The sequence below is a fragment of the Aquarana catesbeiana genome, linkage group LG08 (genome assembly GCF_042186555.1).
Source record: "Aquarana catesbeiana isolate 2022-GZ linkage group LG08, ASM4218655v1, whole genome shotgun sequence".
Lineage (NCBI taxonomy): Eukaryota > Metazoa > Chordata > Amphibia > Anura > Ranidae > Aquarana > Aquarana catesbeiana.
Window position 1 is genome coordinate 163,844,824 of NC_133331.1, and position 20,739 is coordinate 163,865,562.

The 20,739-nt window shown below is 43.4% G+C and overlaps 1 protein-coding gene across 2 annotated transcripts in view; it reads left to right on the forward strand.

Moving 5' to 3' along the window:
- ZSWIM8 (zinc finger SWIM-type containing 8) overlaps positions 1 to 20,739 on the forward strand; it is a 112,330-nt gene that overhangs the window by 90,077 nt on the left and 1,514 nt on the right. The window contains exons 24-26 of one of the 2 annotated variants that reach the window (XM_073596661.1): positions 1,235 to 1,410; positions 12,957 to 13,076; positions 16,155 to 16,333. In XM_073596661.1, coding sequence (XP_073452762.1) covers positions 1,235 to 1,410; positions 12,957 to 13,076; positions 16,155 to 16,333 — 475 coding nt within the window. The remainder of the gene's footprint in view (positions 1 to 1,234; positions 1,411 to 12,956; positions 13,077 to 16,154; positions 16,334 to 20,739) is intronic. The other variant, XM_073596663.1, reaches the window with a different exon arrangement.

Genomic DNA, 20,739 nt, shown 5'->3' on the forward strand with positions numbered 1-20,739 from the left:
TATAGAGCCCCCTCACTTTATGCCCTTTTTTGTTTAGTGTGTAGGTACACGTTTGGGGTTAGCGGCTATGCCACCAGTTTTTAATATTTGGCGCAAGGTTTAATTTACATAGGTGGAAAAAAGATACAAGTCCATCTAGTTGAACCAATAAAAAAAAAAAAAAAAAAAATCACACAATCCTATACCCACAGATGATCCAGAGGAAGGTGAAAAACCCCACTTAAAGTGTTACTAAACGTAGTAATATGAAAATAGTTCATCTGCTCTCTCCCCCCCCCCATTATACTGTTTTGTAGAAATTTAAATACTACATTCAGAAGGACCTCTACCAAGGAATTTCATCCCTTTTTTTTCTCCCTTATTCTATTTTTTGGAGTATCTCTTCAGGCCTTTATTAGGTTGAAAAGGACCATTTCACGGTGGGGCTGTTGAAACTTTAAGAAAACAACACTGATGGGTAAAGGCTCATATTGTGTGAGGAGTGTTACAAGCATCATGCAACTATGAATCATGGTTTATTTGCAGATATTTGTTGGGTTTTCAAGGTGTTATTTTAACTTTTCACATTTTTCTATTGGTGATATTCTATTCGAATGGGTGGAGTTGGTCTGCCGGAATCATGTACACAGTGGGATAAGGACTTACTCAAAAAAGAAGTTTGTCCAAAGCTTTTCTTGCCTTACTTCTCTTGTGAGTCACAGGAGTGCACTTGTGCACTCCTGTGACCCACAATCAGCTGAGAGTGGACTAAAGCCTGCTGTCAGCGGGTGTCAGAGTTGCTCTAGGGTCTGGAAGGATCCCAACCATATTGTCGGGATCCACCCAGAGCTCTGATTGACAGTTGGCTCTAGCACTCAGCACGGCTGAGAGCCAAGGCCGGCCAGCTGATCCCGCTCCTCCCCAGCCCAGCACCCTAGTGAGCACTGGAGGGGCAGAGCAGAGAGCGGTTACTGATTGTCACTGCTGTCTGCTCAGGGCTGAATTAGAACTAAGCAATCATGTCATTGCTTAGTTCTTGGGTTTAGAGATGATTGGGGACAACTGCAGCATCTGGGTGATGCTGCAACATGGAGGCGAGTATGTATATTTTTTGTTCTTGCACCCCAAATTTCTCCTTTAATGGAAGAATGTGGAAAATGCCAAAAGGTGATGTGAAGTTGGGACCACCTTGTCTGTAAATGAAGAAACTTCTTCTGTCCTTAACGTTTTTTAATGTCCTACCATTTCTGATTTCAGTAGGAAGCGTTCATACAGGAGCCACCTTTCCCACAATCCCCGGGTCCACCATAACTACAATTAGCACCCAGCCTGCCCAAATAGTTACTGGAGGCTTCCCTGCTGAGGATGAACAGCACAGCCAGCCAGTCAGTCCACAAGGATTACACTACCTCCACTCAGCTTATCGTGTTGGTAAGTAAAATTTAATGTACTGTGGAGAGTACTTTTATCCTTTATCTGCTGCATGTTTTACCAGAAAAGTTGATATGATCTACACTATGTACATTGTATGGCAACCTTTTTCCACTTAAGGGCCGGATTCAAAGTATGTGAATGCATGGAGGGCCGCATTCACCTGCTAATAAATGAAGAAGATAATAATGGCACTGATGGCACTGTGACACTGATGGCACTGTGGACACTGTTTTGTCAAGGAGAAAACGCTTACTCAGCTCCAATATTGCTCTCCCTCCTCACAAGCGGTCTCTGTGTGAGCTGTCAATGAGAGCTGATCTCATATGTTTACATTCGAGATCATCTCTCATTGGACAAGGCGATCACGTGGTAAATGGCCGCTGTGATTGGCCTTTTTTCATGATCTGTGATTGGCTGTGTCCAGTGCTGGACTGGGACAAAAATTTTGCCCTGGACTTCATCCAGACCGGCCCACTTTCATTTTGCAAACACGCACAAAAACAGTATATATACTGGTGGGATGGGGGAGAGAGGACACAGGGGGACACCGTGGGGGGGTGGAGGACACAATGGGGGGTGGAGGACACAGGGGGACACCGTGGAGGGGTGCAGGACATGGGGACACCATGGGGGGGGGGGCGGCGGACACAGGGGGACACCGCAGGGGGTGGAGGAATCAGGGGGTCACAGTGGGGGGTGGCAAACACAGGGGGACACTGTGGGGGGTGGAGGACACAGTGGGACACTGTGGGGGGTGGAGGACACAGTGGGACACCGTGGAGGGGGTGGAGGACACAGGGGGGACACCGTGGGGGGGGTGTGGAGGACACAGGGGAAAACAGTGGGGGGTGGAGGACACAGTGGGGGGGGTGGAGGACACGGGGGAAAACCGTGAGGGGGGAGGGAGGACATCATAGGGGGGTGGAGGACAGAGTGGGACACAGTGGGGGTTGGAGAACATTGGGGACACAGTGGGGGGGTGGAGGACACGGGGACACGGTGGGGGGTGGACACGGTGGGGGGTGGAGGGCACAGGGGGATACAATGGGGGGGGGAGAGGGGTGGAGGACACAGAGGAAAACCGTGGGGGGGGGTGTGGGACACAGTGGGGGGCAAAGGAAACAGTGGGGGGTGGAGGACACAGGGGGACACCGTGGGGGGGGGGTGGAGGACACGGGAAAACAGTGGGGGGTGGAGGACACAGTGGGGGGGGTGGAGGACACGGGGACACTGGGGGGGGTGGAGGACACGGGGGAAAACCGTGAGGGGGGGAGGGAGGACATCATAGGGGGGTGGAGGACAGAGTGGGACACAGTGGGGGTTGGAGGACATTGGGGACACAGTGGGGGGGTGGAGGACACGGGGACACGGTGGGGGGGTGGACACGGTTGGGGGTGGAGTGCACAGGGGGATACAATTGGGGGGGGAGGGATGGAGGACACAGAGGAAAACCGTGGGGGGGGTGTGGGACACAGTGGGGGGCAAAGGAAACAGTGGGGGGTGGAGGACACAGGGGGACACCGTGGGGGGGGGGTGGAGGACACAGGGGCAAACCATAGGGGGGGAGGAAGGACACCGTGGAGGACAGAGTGGGACACAGTGGGGATTGGAGGACACAGGGGGACACAATGGGGGGTGGAGGAGAAAGGGGGACACCATGGGGGTGAGGGGGGGACACCATGGGGGGAGGGGTGGAGGACACAGTGGGGGTTGGAGGACACAGGGGGACACAGTGGAGGGGGGGTGGGGGACACAGGGGACACAGTGGGGGGGTGGAGGACACAGTGGGAGGGGTGGAGGACACAGGGGGACACTGGGGGGGTGGAGGACACAGTGGGGGGTGGCAACACAGGGGGACACAGTGGGGGGGGTGGAGGACACAGTGGGGGAGGTGGAGGACACAGTGGGACACAGTGGGGGGGGTGGAGGACACAGTGGGACACCGTGGGGGGTGGAGGATGGTGGAGGACACAGTGGGGGGGTGGAGGACACCATGGGGGGTGGAGGACAGAGGGGGACACCGTGGGGGGGGCAGAAGAGTATCATGGGGCCTCCTGCGATCCTGTTGGGGCCTGAGCCCCCTACATCTGTACTGGCTGCCTCTGTTCCCCTCTCCCCAGTGATGGCGATAGTACACAGCCTCACCCGATGCCTGCAATAAGGACCTCACATAGCGCACTGCTCTCTGCCGGCCCCTCCGCTCTTCTCGTCCGTCCCGGATGATGTTATATACAAGCACCTGGGGTGGACGAGAGGGAAGGAGGGGCCGGCGGGGAACAGCACGCTGTGAGAGGTCCTATTGCACCTGCTTCCAGTGCTAGTGTTGCAGAGCCTGTTATGGGGCCCCACAGCGCCGATAGGTCAGTCCATCCCTGCAGTACAGCAGTGCTCAAAGTAATGGCTGTGCGGGCCGCGCAGCCATTACTTTTACAGGCTGTCCCCTAAACCGGCCCACTGAGCCATCAGCCCACCGGGAAACTTCCAGATTTTCCACGATGCAGGCATGCGGGGAGCGTAATTGAGGCCCGCGCTGTAGCCGTCTTTCGGCTATAGTGCAGGCACGAGGTGGTTAAAATGTCTGTGGGCTGGGCGCACGTGAAATCATCACATGCACTAGCGTGCTGAACATTTAGCAGCTGCGGGCCATAGATTGCCGACCCCTGCTGTATGGGCTTACACAACTTTTTTTTGTTTACATACTTCTTCTGTAGCAAAGAGAAAAAGTTGTATCATCTTCTCCATTTAAGAGTAGAAAGAGTACATATGCGGGCTGTACAGCTACTGACCACTGTGAGGGCCAGGCTATCATAGCGATCAAGAGCCGATCCTCCCAGCTACTGATCATTAGTGTGAGCCTCTGAGCTGTGCAGAGCAGCACAAACACAGGTAAAAGACGCACTTTAGTGAGGCCACGTATGTGCGTACCCTCGTCATTAAGCACTGTTGTAAAACTGCTGTGTGTTAAATAGTCTTGCAGAGCAGTTTAAAACAATATATATTCAGTGGTATTTTTAACTAACAGAGTCAAAATCTATGCATATTCCATAATTCCTGCTGTGATGGAGTTACAGCACCTTGAAAAAGTGTTCATATCCCTTGAAATTTTCCACATTTTGTCATGTTGCAACCAAAAACATAAATGTATTTTATTGGGATTTTTTGTGATAGACCAGAAAACATGGCACATAATTGTGAAGTGGAAGGAAAATTATAAATTTGTATTCAGCCCCCCTGAGTCAATACTTTGTAGAACCACCTTCTGCTGCAATTACAGCTGCAAGTCTTTTGGGGGATGTCTCTACCAGCTTTGCACATCTAGAGAGTGACGTTTTTGCCCATTCTTTGCAAAATAGCCCAAGCTCTGCCAGATTGGATGGACAGCATCTGTGAACAGCAATTTTCAAGTCTTGCCACAGATTCTTAATTGGATTTAGGTCTGGACTTTGACTGGGCCATTCTAACACAAGAATATGCTTTGATCAAAACTATTCCATTGTAGCTCTGGCTGTATGTTTAGGGTCGTTGTCCTGCTGGAAGTTGAACCTCTGCCCCAGTCTCAAGTCTTTTGCAAACTCTAACAGGGTTTCTTCTAAGATTGCCCGGCATTTGGCTCCATCCATCTTCCCATCAACTCTGACCAGCTTCCCTGTCCCTGCTGAAGAAAAGCATCCCTACAGCATGATGCTGCCACCGCCATCTTTCACGGTGGGGATGGTGTGTTCAGGGTGGTGTGCAGTATTAATTTTCCGCCACATAGCATTTTGCTTTTAGGCCAAAAAGTAAAATTTTGGTCTCATCTGACCAGAGTACCTTCTTCCACGTTCGCTGTGTCGCCCACATGGCTTCTCACAAACTGCAAACGGGACTTCTTATGGCTTTCTTCTTGCCAGTTTTCCATAAAGCCAGATTTATAGAGTGCACTACCAATAGTTGTCCTATGGACAAATTTTCCCACCTGAGCTGTGGATCTCTGCAGCTCTTCCAGAGTTACCATGGGCCTCTTGGCTGCTTCTCTGATTAATACTCTCCTTGCCTGGCCTGTCAGTTTAGGTGAACAGCCATGTCTTGGTAGGTTTGCAGTTGTGCCCTACTCCCATTTTTGGATGATGGATTGAACAGTGCTCCGTGTGATGTTCAAAGCTTGGGATATTTTTTATAACCTAACCCTGCTTTAAACTTCTCCAACTTTATCCCAGACCTGTCTGGTGTGTTCATTGGCCTTCATGATGGTGTTTGTTCACAAAGGTTCTCCAACAAACCTCTGAGGGCTTCACAGAACAGCTGTACTTATACTGAGATTAAATTACACACAGGTCGACTGTATTCACTAATTAGGGGACCTCTAAATGCAATTGGTTCCACTAGATTTTAGTTAGGGGTATCGGGGAGCTGAATACAAATGCACGCCACATGTTTCAGATATTTATTTGTGACAAAATTTGAAAATTTAAAAAAAATATATTTTCCTTCCACTTCACAATTATGTGCCAATGTGTTTTGGTCTATTGCATAAAATCCCAATAAAATACATTTTACTTTTTTGGTTGTAACATAGCAAAATGTGGATAATTTTCAAGGGGTATGAATACTTTTTTCAAGGCACTGTATCTTTAAAAAAAAACAATCATACACCAAACACACCTATATTACCAGGTCCAGCAGGGTAATGAAACACATTAAAGCAATATATGCATCAAATTTATATCATATTTGGTCTCTATTAAAGTGTATTGCCTTTCTGTGCAATAATATTTGTTGTCTGATTGTAAAACCATGTCATCTGGAAATATAAGCATGGTTAAAATAATTGGTATTAGTGATTGTTGTTTTTTTTTTTGTTTTTTTTTTAAACAAGACTTTACAAACATGTTGTACTTACCTGCACTGTGTAATGGTTTTGCACAGAACAGCCCAGATCCTCCTCTTCTCGGGTCCCACTTCGGTGCTCCTGGCCCCTCCCTCCTGTCGAGTGCCCCCACAGCAAGCAGCTTGCTATGGGGGCACCCGAGCCGAGTCACAGCTCCCTGTGTCCATTCGGACATGGAGCTGCAGCCCGGCCCCGCCCCCTTTATATTCTCATTGGCTGACTGACTTTGACAGCAGCGGGAGCCAATGGTGCCACGCTGCTGTCTTAGCCAATGAGGAGGGGATTTCCGGATTGCCGAGACATTCCTACAACATTGATGGAGCTAGAGGGACTTCATGTAAGTATTAGGGGGGCTAAGGGGGACTGCTGCACACAGAAGGCTTTTTATATTAATGCTTAGAATGCATTAAGATAAACTTTCTGACTTTACAACCACTTTAAAGGTGTGTTAGCGTGTGTGTGTGTGTGTGTGTGTGTGTTGGCGTGCGCGTGTGTTTGTGAGCATCTGCAAATAAAAATGCTCTCCAGCCACTTCAGCACACCTCTTAGACCACTTGATTGCTTACTTTATCTCTGTAAACCCCGTTTTCGGGACCTGAAAAGATGGCTGCATTTGCAGCTAAGCTGTTCTTGCTTACCATCGATGCTATGAAGGAATGCTGAGTCAATTATGGGAACCATCACATTGGTTTACTCTGCAGGCAAATTGCCTTGCATGGAAAACAAGCACTAGGCAAACTTTGCCAAGTACTTTTTACTTTTTTATCTTTTCTATAAACCTTTTTTTTGCACTTTTTCTTTTCTTCATTAAAGTGGAGGGCCACCCTAAAAATACATTTCACATTATTATCTTCCTTTTAATGTACTAATAATCATTTAGTTAAAAAAAAAAAATTGTCAGTGCTAAAAGCTGAAAATGGGCCTGGGCAGGAAGGGGGTAAAAGTGCCCTGTAGGCAAGTAGTTAAAGGACAAGTTCCTATTTGACACAAAATAATAAATGCACATTTTTTTGCAGGTAAAAAAATGTGCATTTATTATTTTTTGCTGTAGGAGCCTGTAAAGCATTGCACCAGCAATCAGCAGATCGCTGATGCCATGCACGTCTCCTGCGGACCTGTCAGTGTATCTGTTTGCTCGTACGAGCAAGCCGATACACGCTGACAGGAAGACTCAATGAACTATTGCAATACTCACAGCGCAGTGGAAGTGCATTGAGAACTACAAGCTGACAGCTGCAAAGGCTGTTGGGACTTGTAGTTTTCCCATTCACAGAACACCCTGAGTATGGGTGTAACGTGTTATGAAAGGTGAACTTATCCTTAAACTCAGGCTGCAGAGTTTGACAGGCAGCACCATATGTCAAACCCACCCATTATGTTCAATGGGGCTGCACAGCACGTGCGAGCCGAATGCTCAGCTTTTAGTTACAGCGCGGTCCTGCAATGCAAAATTGCCATATGGCAATTTAAAAATAAAAGCCACTGCTATTCTGCCCTCTGAAGAGCTATCCATCACGGTTAGCTTTTCTGAGGGAGGTAAGCAGTACTGCTAATTTTAAAGAAGCCTTATTTTTTACTTATAGGCATCGAACTGAGGCTAAGATAACCGCTACATTAGTGAAAAGAGGGGAGGTCCCATCAGGGGTACAGCTCTCCTCCTGCTTCCTAGGAAAAAGTAACTTAAAGCAGAACTCCAGCCCGCCCTTCAAAAATTAAAAGTCAGCAGCTACAAATACTGTATATTAAGACATTTAATTGTCCAGGGATCCTGCGATGTTGGCACCCCAGCTGGTTTATTCGATTGGCTCTCGAGTGCTACTGCCGCCGCCATTCCTTGTAACGAAAACCGGCAGTGAAGCCTTGCAGCTTCACAGACGGTTCCCTACTGCACATGTGCGAAGCGGGCTGCACTTTCTGAATGGCCCAGCGGCGAGGGGGCCAAACTTCCCGGAAGTGGGGAGCAGTATCTGTCAAAAACACATAAACACATATCAGCTTCCCCGAAAGGTGTCAAATGTGGCAGCGGAGGGGGGGGCAACAAGCAGGGCTTCCCCTTTTGAGTGGAGCTCCGCTTTAACGGACCATCCAAATGGCTCATGTGTAAAGGGGTCCTTCTAAGCTAGCAGGCAGTGCTGGGCTTTCTTATCAGAAAGCAGAGCATGCTTTACAAAATGGTATGAGGAATGGCGATAATGTGCAAGTTGATTTAGCCTGTACTTCTTTTTTTTCTTAATATTTTTATAGTTTAAAAGTAGTTAGTGTGGTCCTTATGGTGAAATCCAACTGAACTGTGTAGACACACCGCTGTACCCATTGCATCGCTGTATGACAATCGACAGTTGATAGCCATTTACATTACATACATACTTTCAAATAACATGCAAAGTTACATTTGCAAGAAAATGACCAGGATGAGGGGGTTCTATAGAAGCTCTAGTGGAAATAGAAAATCTTTTTCATGTACCTAGCTTCTCTGACTAGCGTGAATTGACCAAAATGTAAATAGAATCCAAGAAGCTTTCAGCAATCCAACCTGAGAACTGTTTGCTCTGTATGTGACGCGCTCTCCTGTGTAGCATATAAAGCGGTGTACATCCTCCTCATCCACCATCTTTCACAGCTGGCGGTGACAATAACACAATGTTCACCTGAAGACTGACAGCTGAAATTGACCTGTAGCTGTAATTTGTATCTCTTGTAAAATACGCTCCAGGTTACACACTACAGGGATTTTATTGGACATCACTAAGAGTTTTATCTATTGCTGGTCTGATCAAACTGTGAGCCAATCACATGAGCAGAAACTGATATCTCTTGCATACAGAACACGCCCAATATTATCCTGATTGCCATGGTTTCAAGGAAATAACGTCTGAATTTTATGGCAGATTTAGAAAATCAGATGGCTGCAGATTGAAAGGTAACTGTTTAATAAAATGAGTGCAACATTAATTTAGATTGCATCATTTTTAATGAAAGTGGAATTTTCCTTTGCTGAGGGGGTTATTATATTTGGCATACACAAGCCCTTCATGTTAACTCGCCTGAATGAGATGTAAAGCTGGCAGTGTAGCCTTTTTTTTTGCAAAGCATTTAAACAAACAAATATATTTATCTGGTATGATTAGGCAAGTTTCTTACAAAAGTTAACTAAAAATAAGATCCCGTAATAACCTCCAATGGATCATCCGCGCTCATCATACCTGCCATCTGTGAACGCTGCCTAATCATGTCATAAGCTAGATGGTTCATACCAGTGTGGCTTTGAAATCTCGCTACTTCAGGACAATTTCAAAGACGCGACTTGCACCTCTGATTTCATTGCGGCTTGTGACTTCATTTAACAGAAGTCTATGCATGTTGCAATGAAATTGGAAAAAAGTAGTGCAGGAGCTTTTTGCACTACTGCAGCATAAGTAGCGCCAATTTGAATGGTTCCATTGCCGGCAATGGGGTGCGACTTGTCATACAAAATGTCAAATCTCATGACCAATCGCATCAGTGTGAGCCAGGGCTAAGTATAACTGGTAATCAATAGGTTCACAGATAAACACAACCTCAGATCACAACCCAACACTAATTAGGAAAAGACTGATCTAACTAAGGATGGAATGCTGCTGGGCGATCTGAAGGGGACGCTACATTTAATTCAAAAATGGGAGAGAAAAAACACACAATCTGCATAGTGCAGTAAGAGCATAGTGTAGTAAATCAAATCCAGAAAATGTATTCAAAAATGATGTGTTAAACCACCAGACAGATGGTGGAATACTGCAGTGTCATTGTACAGTGAGGAAAACTCCAAGCTCTGAGAGGGACAGGTGCCTTGGGCAAAACCATAAATGATCCAGTGAAGGCAGAACACCAGAGATCTACCCTTGTCTGACATCGCCCTTGGAAATGCGCAATAGGACGCGTTTCAAGGTATCACCTACAGAGTTATTTACTTTAGGGTCATCACAGAGGAAATGGCGGCATTCTTTATGTCTTGAGGAAAAGAGATTTCATCTCCAAATATGGAAAGGCTTCTTCACAGTAAGAGCTGTGAAATAGACTCCCTTTATAAGGTGGTTCTGTCCAGCTCAGTAGATTGCTTTAAAAAAGGCCTGGATTTTTTCCTAAATGTACATAATATAACTGGGTACTAACATTTATGACCCGTACACACGGTCGGACATTCCGACAACAAAATCCATGGATTTTTTTCCGACGGATGTTGGCTCAAACTTGTCTTGCATACACACGGTCGCACAAAATTGTCGGAAAATCCGATCGTTCTGAACGCGGTGACGTAAAACACGTACGTCAGGACTATAAACGGGGCAGTAGCCAATAGCTTTCGTCTCTTAATTTATTCTGAGCATGCGTGGCACTTTGTGCGTCGGATTTGTATACACACGATCGGAATTTCCGACAACGGATTTTGTTGTCGGAAAATTTTATAGCAAGCTCTCAAACTTTGTGTGTCGGAAATTCCAATGGAAAATGTGTGATGGAGCCCACGCATGGTGGGAATTTCCGACAACAAAGTCCTATCACACATTTTCCATTGGAAAATCTGACCGTGTGTACGGGGCATTAGAGTTCAAGTTGATCCAGTAAATATCCGATTGCCTCTTGTGGGATTAGGAATGAATTTTTTTCCTCTCTGGAGCAAATTGGATCATGCTTTTGTTTTTTGTTTTTTATGCCTTACTCTTGTTTAACTGTGGGTATAGAATTGTATATATGGAGGTTTTCTATTTGTGTGTGTTTGTTTATTTTTTCTATGTTGATTGAACTGGATGGAGTTTTTTCAACCAGATTCACTATGTATCTCATCTTTTCCTCAGGGGCTGAGGCTTTACTTTCTCCAAAGTAATGTCACTCACTACACCACCAGTAGGATATGGGCAATTTGTCAGATGACACTTCTATAAGAAGACAGTATCTAACAGGACAGTCTCCATACTAACAAAACCTTGCCCCAGGTCTCCACAATGTAAAGCCCCGTACACACGGGCCAAATGTCATGATACAAGGGCTGGTTCCAAAAAAAAAGTCCATAATTCAGCCCGTGTGTGTGTCGGATGTCCATTCTGGAGAACCAGCAGCCGACCAACTCCCGATCAGCTAATCGGAGTGTTCTGGCGGGGGGGGATGTCAGAACACAATAGCTCAGTGGGAGAGATCGCTGGACTAACCTCGTATGGCTCCGACCAGAGCTGTCAGTTTTTTTCCATGCACAAAAAAAAGTGTGTGTACCCGGCTTAAGCCAGACATATACATTAAAGCCAGTACAGACTTGGCTGCTCTTCCAGTGTCCACAACCCTGCTCTGCTGGAGTAGTACATGGAGCCATACTTGCAGGCTTGCTTGCTGTAATGTTTACTGGGAGCAAGGATTCATCGCCATGTTTTTGACACATTCTGGGTCAGAGTCTTCATCCCAACATAACAAAAAGTAATTTGACATGTATGGCCTAGTTTGTCACTTCTGGACAGTCTCCTATATGGAAGTCTCTAACAGAACATTTTCTCTCTCCCCCATTACTAATTTCCAGGTGATGGCACCCCTGACAAACAAGCATTGCAGTTATTCAGTACTCCATACTTTAGCAAATTCAAAGTCATTTAGTTAGGGTTTACATATACTTTAAAGAGGCCTAGTTAATTTTGATAAAACTTAACCTCTTGATGCTTGCAAATGAGTCTTGTGAGCTTTTGGGTCATAGTTACACCTACCATACTAAATGCTCTCTTGGAAAAAGGAGGTGGGCTGGACAGAAAAGCCTATTTATGGCAAACTGAGCCTTTCCAGCTTGCCCACCCAGTGATCATTGGGGTTAAAGCGATATTAAACCCAAAAGCAAACATTTATTATATTTGCAGCTTACCAATTCTTAGATGTGATGGCCGCATTTGTTTTCTTTTCTAGGCTATTCTCTTCTAGTGATCCAGCCAGCAAGTCTGTTGGTTTTTTTTAAGCAGACCAAGCTGTCCTCCGAATGTGGCATTTATCACTGACCGGTGCTTACAATGGTCCGTTTTTATTTATTTATATAAAACCTTTATCCCAAAAGAAAACTGTCACTAAAATGGCTTGTCCAACTGCAGTGTGAGCTGGAGTTTGGCGATTTTGTTTGCTCGATTGCATTGTGATTTGTCACGCAACAATTGTGGTAAAATTGCATCGCATTTATGTTGCGTGACAAATCGCACTGCAATCACGCAAACAAAATCACACAATGCATGTACCGTAAGTGTTGCAGATGTTCATGTAAAAAAAAAAAAAAAAAAAAAGAAGCCCACATGAGTGTGAAATCCTTGAACATATTGTAATATCTACAAAATGCACTTACATGGTTAAAATGTCTCAGGCTTGATGTTGATAGTGTTGGTTCACGCCCTACGCGTTTCATCAAGACGTCAGCTTTGTGTCTTGGGCATAATTGTGATTAGCAGGGACACAGACCACAATAAAAACATGAGAGCTGTTCTAATCCTTCTCTATTATATCGTAAAAAGTTTTGGATATAGATATATTCTATCCAGTTTTGGATGTAGATATGCTTTAATAGAGGAATGTAGTGAAGGGGGATTTGATATTTGTAGGAGAGAAGTAATGCTTTTGTAAGATATGCTCTCACTTTTTTTTTTTTTAATACATACTAACATAAAATGTGTTGTGTCCTCAGGGATGCTGGCATTAGAGATGCTGGGACGCAGAGCTCACAATGACCACCCCAACAACTTCTCCAGAAGCCCCCCATACACGGAAGATGTGAAGTGGCTGCTAAGTTTAGCTGCCAAGTTAGGTAAGGTCGTTTAATGATGTATCATGGGCTGGACCTGCTGAACGATAAGCTGCCCTATTCTCTGCAGCCGAAATATTTAATCCTGTGTTGAATGCAGTAAATGCCAAGCTTCTCCGATTGCAGCAGCCACTTTGCTGTAATGAGACCAAGTTTATGCATCCTCTGTTAACTGACCTTTTCAGAGAACGCTTGTGCTGGATGGGGAGTGTTCTGCTTGTCACACTGAAATGACATTGTACACGTTGGGTGTCTCTTCTATTCATTAATGGGTTAATCAAACAATGACTTCGCCTGGCTCTTTGGGTGTTATTCTATAAGTGGTCTGTCGTACTAACCAATCAAATGTCACATTTCATATTTCAGCCTACATTAACCACTTCTGCTCTTGGGCATTTAAACCCCTGTTGATGGAACATTTTTTTCACGATGTGCCTGTTTATATAGCGATAAAGTATAACTAAAGGCAAAACCTTTTTTTTTTAAGTTTTGGATATGGTGGAGAAGGATTGGACCCCCTGTCAGTTTTTATTTCTGTCTGTGCCCCTGTTAGGGAGATTCACCCTCTCTATTTGTCCTGTTTACCATTATTATTGGAAGTAAAAGAAAATCCCAAATTTAGGGGTGTCCCCAGAAAAGTAATAGATGGAAAATCTTCCAATTGGGACACTTCTGGTGACCTGGGGGTCCCCAAGGGATTCCCTTAATTTGCAGGGATATCCTCTCACTTTCTGTTTTGGCTATGGAACAGGAATTGAAGTGAAGTGAAATCTCTGCAATGGGACACAGATGATGGGGAGAAAAAAAAAAAATCTGACGGGTTATAACCCTCTATTGCCTAAAATTCTACTTTAAGATAATTGAGTAATCTACACATTGCTTTATGGGAGACAAACTAGGCTTTCTTTAGGCAATATTGTCTATGTAATCTGTAGACTTATAGATTACAAGTTCCTCCACCCTAAACTCGCTCATCCATGTCTTTATGGACCTTGCTCTGTGCACTGGTGTGCAGTCATGTTGGAATAGGAAGGGGCCATCCTCAAACTGTTCCCAGAAAGTTGGGAGCATGAAATTGTCCAAAATTTCTTGGTATGCTGACATCTTAAGAGTTCCCTTCACTGGAACTAAGGGGCCAAGCCCAACCCCTGAAAAACAACCCCACACCATAATCCCCCCTCCACCAAATGATTTGGACCAGTGCACAAAGCAAGGTCCATAAAAACATGAATGAGACAGTTTGGGGTGGAGGAACTTGACTGGCCTGCACAGAGTCCTGACCTCAACCCGATAGTACACCTTTGGGAAAAATTAAAGTGAAAACTGCAAGCCAGGCCTTCTCATCCACATCAGTGCCTGACCTCACAAATGCTCTTCTAGAAGACTGGTCAAACATTCCCATAGACGCACTCCTAAACCTTGTAGACAGCCTTCCCAGAAGAGTTGAAGCTGTTATAGCTGCAAAGGGTGGACAAACTCAATATTGAACCCTACAGAATAAGACTGGGATGCCATTAAATTTCATGTGCATGTAAAGGCATGCGTCCCAATACTTTCCTGGAAACTTTTTTTCTTAAGGGTTTTTTTTTCTTTTTTTTTTTTAGGACATATCCCCTGCATTTAAAATCCTGAAGTGGTTAAATCTGAAATCCCATTACAGTGGACATCACCTCTAATTTCCTATTCCTCCATTTGTAGGGAATATCCTCTCAGTGTCTCAAGTGCCATGTGAAGGAGGTGATCGCTGTTGGGAGGGAACAGCTGCATTTTACAGGGATTTTTCTAACAGGGGATTGTCTGTCAAACACGCATCCCACATAAAAGCACTGTTCTGGGCAAATTGTTGAAAAAACCTTTTTTACTTTTCTACCTGCAGAATGTTTTGGGATTTTGCCCAGCCATCTTATAATACACAAGCATCTTCTTTTCAGTAAGATTGCTGCTACTTCCTTATTTGCTAAACCTGCTTCCTGGGTTGACTTTACTGCTCCCTGAGTCAGCTGGCTGATCACTGGACTGAGGGGAGGCTGTTGATTGCCTTTTCAATGATCTGGTTGGATGCAAAGCAGTGATAACAAAAATCAGGAGACTGAATTTCTGAGCCCATATATGTGCGTCACCTGTGTGCCTGTGCATCATACAAACACTGGCAAGAATTACAAATCTTTGTCTTGTAGAATATCAAGCCATGTATTTAGCTGTCCGCCCACAGTTTCACTTTAAGGGCTCCTGCACATGGGTGTACAGTGTGCTGCAAACAGATCCATAATTCATACCTATGTGAATGCAGCATGCTATGGCCCGATGCACACCGCTCCTTTGTGGCCATCAGTGTGTAAACCAAAACAAGAAAAATCTGCATTTGCAGTCCTGCCTTGAACTGGATTTTATGCTGTAGGCAAGTAAACATTTTGTGATAGTGTTTATATGTGTACAGTGTGAATGGACACTATTGGCCACTACTGCTGCACAGGGCTGACCCATACATCAACAATGTGTAGGAGGCAGCGCCAATTGACCTCAGACTTGTGTCCTATCAATGATTCGTACAGGTGGAGGTGTAAACATCAACAGTGTGTAATCAGAGGCACAGCTACCTACACAATTCTTGATATTTACATGCCCGCTGTGAGCAGCAACGGCGGTCCATTTATTTTGTGCGCATGTAAACATTGGCACAAACCTTCCATGCATATGGACCTTTATAAAAACAATAAGGCCATATGCATGAGGCCTAGGGGGAAGAAAAAAGAAAAATCAAGGTTGGATGTACATGTGTTTGACATGGGTTATACTGTAGTTGTATATACTTACGTGATTGCTGAGTATGAGGAGTCCCTCGAGTTCAGGCTGTTTTAAATTCTGAATACATTGATTCGGGGTAAAGCGAAAGAAGGATGACAGGCTCTATTTCTCATTGTTTGTGGAAGAATGCTTTTTGTTCACTCCCTGTCATTCATCAGTGCAGCTTCATAAATAATAAGTTGAGGCATCACAGACTGTGTCATGCAGTTCTTGATACATAGTCAACTGTTAAAGTATAAACACTTATTTTCTGACCCATTTTGTTGTTTTTCCTAGGAGTGAATTATGTGCATCAGTTCTGTGTTGGGGCAGCAAAAGGCGTGCTCAGTCCATTTGTCCTACAGGAAATAATTATGGAGGCTCTTCAGCGACTTAACCCCGCCCACATCCATAACCACCTGCGCACTCCTGCTTTCCATCAGCTGGTTCAACGTTGTCAGCAGTCCTACATGCAGGTAAGAAATGTTATATGCACCCGGAATAGTCCCCCACATATTGATTTGTCACAAATGTATACCAAAAAGACCCATTTATTTTTTTTCATATCCATTGAAAGGTCTCCCTTGTGTAGTTAATACTTAGTAGTATGAATTCACTAAGCTGTAAAAGTTGAGTGCATTGCTTCTACATCTTTTATAATCATTTTCTGGTGAAAACGTTCAATTCACAAGCAGAGATATCACACAGGCAGACAATTGCTATTTTACACATAAATAAATAGCTAATGTTTAGGGATTTAAAAAGGAAAGAACCACACCAGGCACAGTACTTATAATGAATGAAAAGTGTGCTGATTGCCCGCCCTTTCCACAGAGGCTACATAGAAGCCGTTTCCAAAAAAAGCACTCTATGAATAGAGTAGGCAGATCATTTATCTACCTCCTCCATTCATAGAGCCATTTTCATTGTGGTAACCAATAGTACAGCTTCTGTGAATTGTGCAGATGCCACCCTGGGCATAGTCATAGTCGGCACTTTTGACGTGACTTCCTAGTGTATGTCCTATAGGACATGAAAACTGTTAATAATGTGAGGAAGTAGTTCAGCAACTGACCTTATTAAAACACACTCTGCGCCTGCTCTCCCCCTCCAGGAGATTGCTTCCATCCAGCCACCTCTGTAGTAGCATGCTTCTTCAATGCGTGCAATGTCAGTGAGCACAGTTCTCATGGAATACATAGCCAGTGAGGTTAATTTACTAAAACTGGTGAGTGCTAAATCTGGTGCACCTCTGCACAGTAACCAATCGTTCCAGGTTTTTTTTTTTTTTTTTGTCAAAGCTTAATTTAAAAATTTGAAGTTAGAAGCTAATTGGCCACAATGTACAGCTGTAGCAGATTTTGTGCACTCTCCAGTTTTAGTAAATCAATCTCAATGTCTTCCTCTGCTGGTCAATCTCTTTCTACCTTTTTTGTGCATAGATCCTTCATTTGGCAGCATGTGCAGGAGCTGAGCGATCAGCAGCCTATATGGAGCAGAGCTGTAGTATTGAAAACAGGGAAGTGTATCCCTGGAAGTTGGTAAAGTGCACCTTACACTGTACAAATGCCTTTAGCTCGGCTATTGACTATGTAGGGCCTGCCTGATTGGTTACAGAGTGATTGGATAGATAGGAGGACACAGCTATTGTATAGTTTTGGTAAACCAGAATCAGATTGTATAGTGTTTGGCCACCTTCAATAGTTGGAGAAAAGAGGCAGAAATGCAGCCATCTAAGGAATGGTAAGCTGCAATCTAAAGATGACATTTCATGTTTTTGGAGTTTAGATATGCTTTAATCTACATTGCGGTTGTCTCCCCAATAACTGCATGGTTTATTTTTGAACTGTATAAACAGTGACAGAATTTCTGCCTTAATTGGTGACAAAAATGTTTGTATGCTTTAAAATGTCTTGAGGCCGAGCACTACTCACTTATCAAATTGTATAGAAAAGGTTGAATAGCATTCTGGTGAGCTTTGGTCTGTCACTTTTATACATGGCAGTAAAAGCCAGTCTGGGTTGAGTCTGCGTTTTTGCTTTCAGCCATGTACTATGGAAGAGAGGTTTTCATTATTGCTTAATTTCTCTTGTTAATATTTTATATAGCTTTATACTTACTTTGGTATTAGTAAGCTTGTTTATCCAAGATCCTGTAGTAGAATTAATTCAGTTCTCTGGTGGCTTTAGACAAGATCCTGTCTATAGGGCCGTGCGCTTGTACACATCCTGGGAGACTTTCCAACAAAGCAATCAGACCATAATCTTAGCTTGCAGAAAGAGTTCTTTACTTTTAAAGTAGTAGAAATGTGGTACTCCCCCTCTGTCAGGAAGTGGTAGTAGCTGAGCGTGTACACTTGAAAACAAAACACTTTTAGATATCTTCCTAAAGAAGCTGGAGATAGGTTACTGGATGGATCCATGTCCTTTTTCAACCTTACAGCCAGACTGAACATGTTTTTTTTTTTTTTTTTAACAAAAATGGATTACCAGGCCGAGTGCTGTGGGTATAGAGCAGTTGTTTGGTGTTGGCGGTAATGGGAAATGCCCATTGAGCACTCCGTTCTGATGTCTCAATGCACATAGTATTAAACTTATTCTGTCTATGTAGCACACAATGTTCCACAAACCCTGTACTGTCATTTGCCATCAGGCATTTCTATTTAGTCCCCAAGCTGCAGCAGTAACTATGCAGATGTTTAATTCAGAAGATGACTAAGCAACAAATATTTTACTGGTCTATTTTTCCCTTCACAGTAAGTCTGTTCATTTCATGGGAAAGTACTCCAGTACATTTGTGTGCTGTTTGTTGCCAGAAACAACAATGGTGACCTTTTGCTGTTTGTTTGTAAATTAGTTTTCACTGTATCTCTTACACGAGTTTGAAGTATACATTCCTATATCCACATGGAAGAAGTAGATCAAGGATTTAAATGTTAATTATTGTAGGCCACTTGTGACAGTCTTGTTGATTTACCCATTTAGCTCTCATACCTGTATACTGCCTATGGAATTTTAGGGACAAACTAGGCTTTCTTGCAACAATTATTATTTTTTTTTTTTTTTTAGTCTATATATTACATAGCAAAAAAATTTTTATTTTTTTTAAAAGTTTTTTTTTTTCTCCCAAAGTTTGTGTATTTTTAATGCAACACTATAAAAACGAAACTGAAAGATAACATATAAAATAGTAACACTTATAGCTAAAAAGACTCAGTTGTGGCTGATTAAGGGTAAAGGAGATTCAATACAAATTAGAGTTGCACTGATCCTAGTATCGATACCGAGTATTTGCACAAGTATCGGTACTCATGCAAATGCTCCGATACTTTCAGGCTCAGTTCTTTGAGCTGTCAGTGGGTCTCCCCTGTTGACAGCTGAAGTGTTAAAGAAGTCCAGTAATTGGAGCTGTAAAAAAAAAAAAAAAAAAAAAGCAGCCAGCAATGTTAACAACATTGCTCAGCCACTGAAATGCTAAAATAAAAAGAAACATTGTTTCTTTTTAAATCTTTCTGCTTCTTCATCTGCAGATCAAAGGGATGAACAAATGTTCCTCTGTTTAACCCCTTATAAACCCTTAATTTACTCTAATCAGCCTTAATTAACTCCCTATTCTCCTCCGTTTAATAATTTTCCTGTTTTTTTTTTTCCCACGTCTATTTTATAAATGATAAACAATTAACTTTTTTTTTTTTTGTTTGCTTTGTTAGTGAATATTTTTACACATTTCACATTGAAAAAGCGCAAAGTTAAAAAAAAAAAAAAAAAAAATCTATATTTGCTTTGTACCATTGCTGATAGCTGTAGTGAAAACAAAACAGTTGCTGTAGGTATTGGTATTTGGTATCGGCTAGTACTAAAAAAAAAAAAAAAAAAAAAAAAGTATCGCTGCATCCCTAATACAGATATTTTATTTATGAACATGTAAGGTTTATTTAACTGCCTCATGCCCAACCTATTATAATAATATGGCTGGGTGGGTGTACTGTTATCGCAGAAGGAGGTTCTCCACTCTCATGTGATCTAAGATCTGCTTTGTGCACCAGACACAGTGAAATACAAATTTCTGTACTGGGCTGCCCCTGATATCAAGTGATTGATGTAACAAATCACAGCAGACCTTTACAGTGTAATAGCTGTGGCCAATCACTCGTGTACAAAATGGCACATGTATGGATGCCATTAAAAATGGATTGCTTGTACAGCGATAACCTATCTTAGTGTAAAAAAAAAAAAACAAATAATGCTGATCACCCCCCCCCCAAAAGCAATACAGTTTCACTATACTGCTCTGGTCACAGTATTGGGGGGGGGATGGGGAAGAGAGAAAGTGACAAGTTACAACTTAAAAAAAAACTCACCATGCCTCTTGCTAAATACCTTTGGACTATCAAATCTATAAGAAGGGGGTATTTATATTGTCCTGGCATTTCAGGGCCTCAATAAATGATAGGCCATCGGGATTGATCTATTTACAAATATTTATACCATAGTTTGCAGACTCTATATTATACACTGATTTGGGTTATTTTTGAAAGTGCAAACCAAGATAAATAAATTTACAGACTCCTATGTTCTCACTGCCACAGCCTGCTAATGACCTAACAGGGTTTGCATGCATGTGGTGATCAGTGTCTTAGCTCCACTTACAAGGATCATATTGCCACAAACACTATGGCAAATTTATAACCACCAAACTGTGTATATCACAGAAACTATTCTTAAAGCCAGGCGATGCATCACTACTACCCCATGCAAATAGTCTCTGGCCAGGGCAGTGAAAAAAAAAAAAAAGTCTTTCCTCCCAGTAGCCAAATAGAACAGCAAGACATCAGCTAAGAACATTGGGTAAGGCCACCCTCAAAGTGAACCTGTTGTTTTTT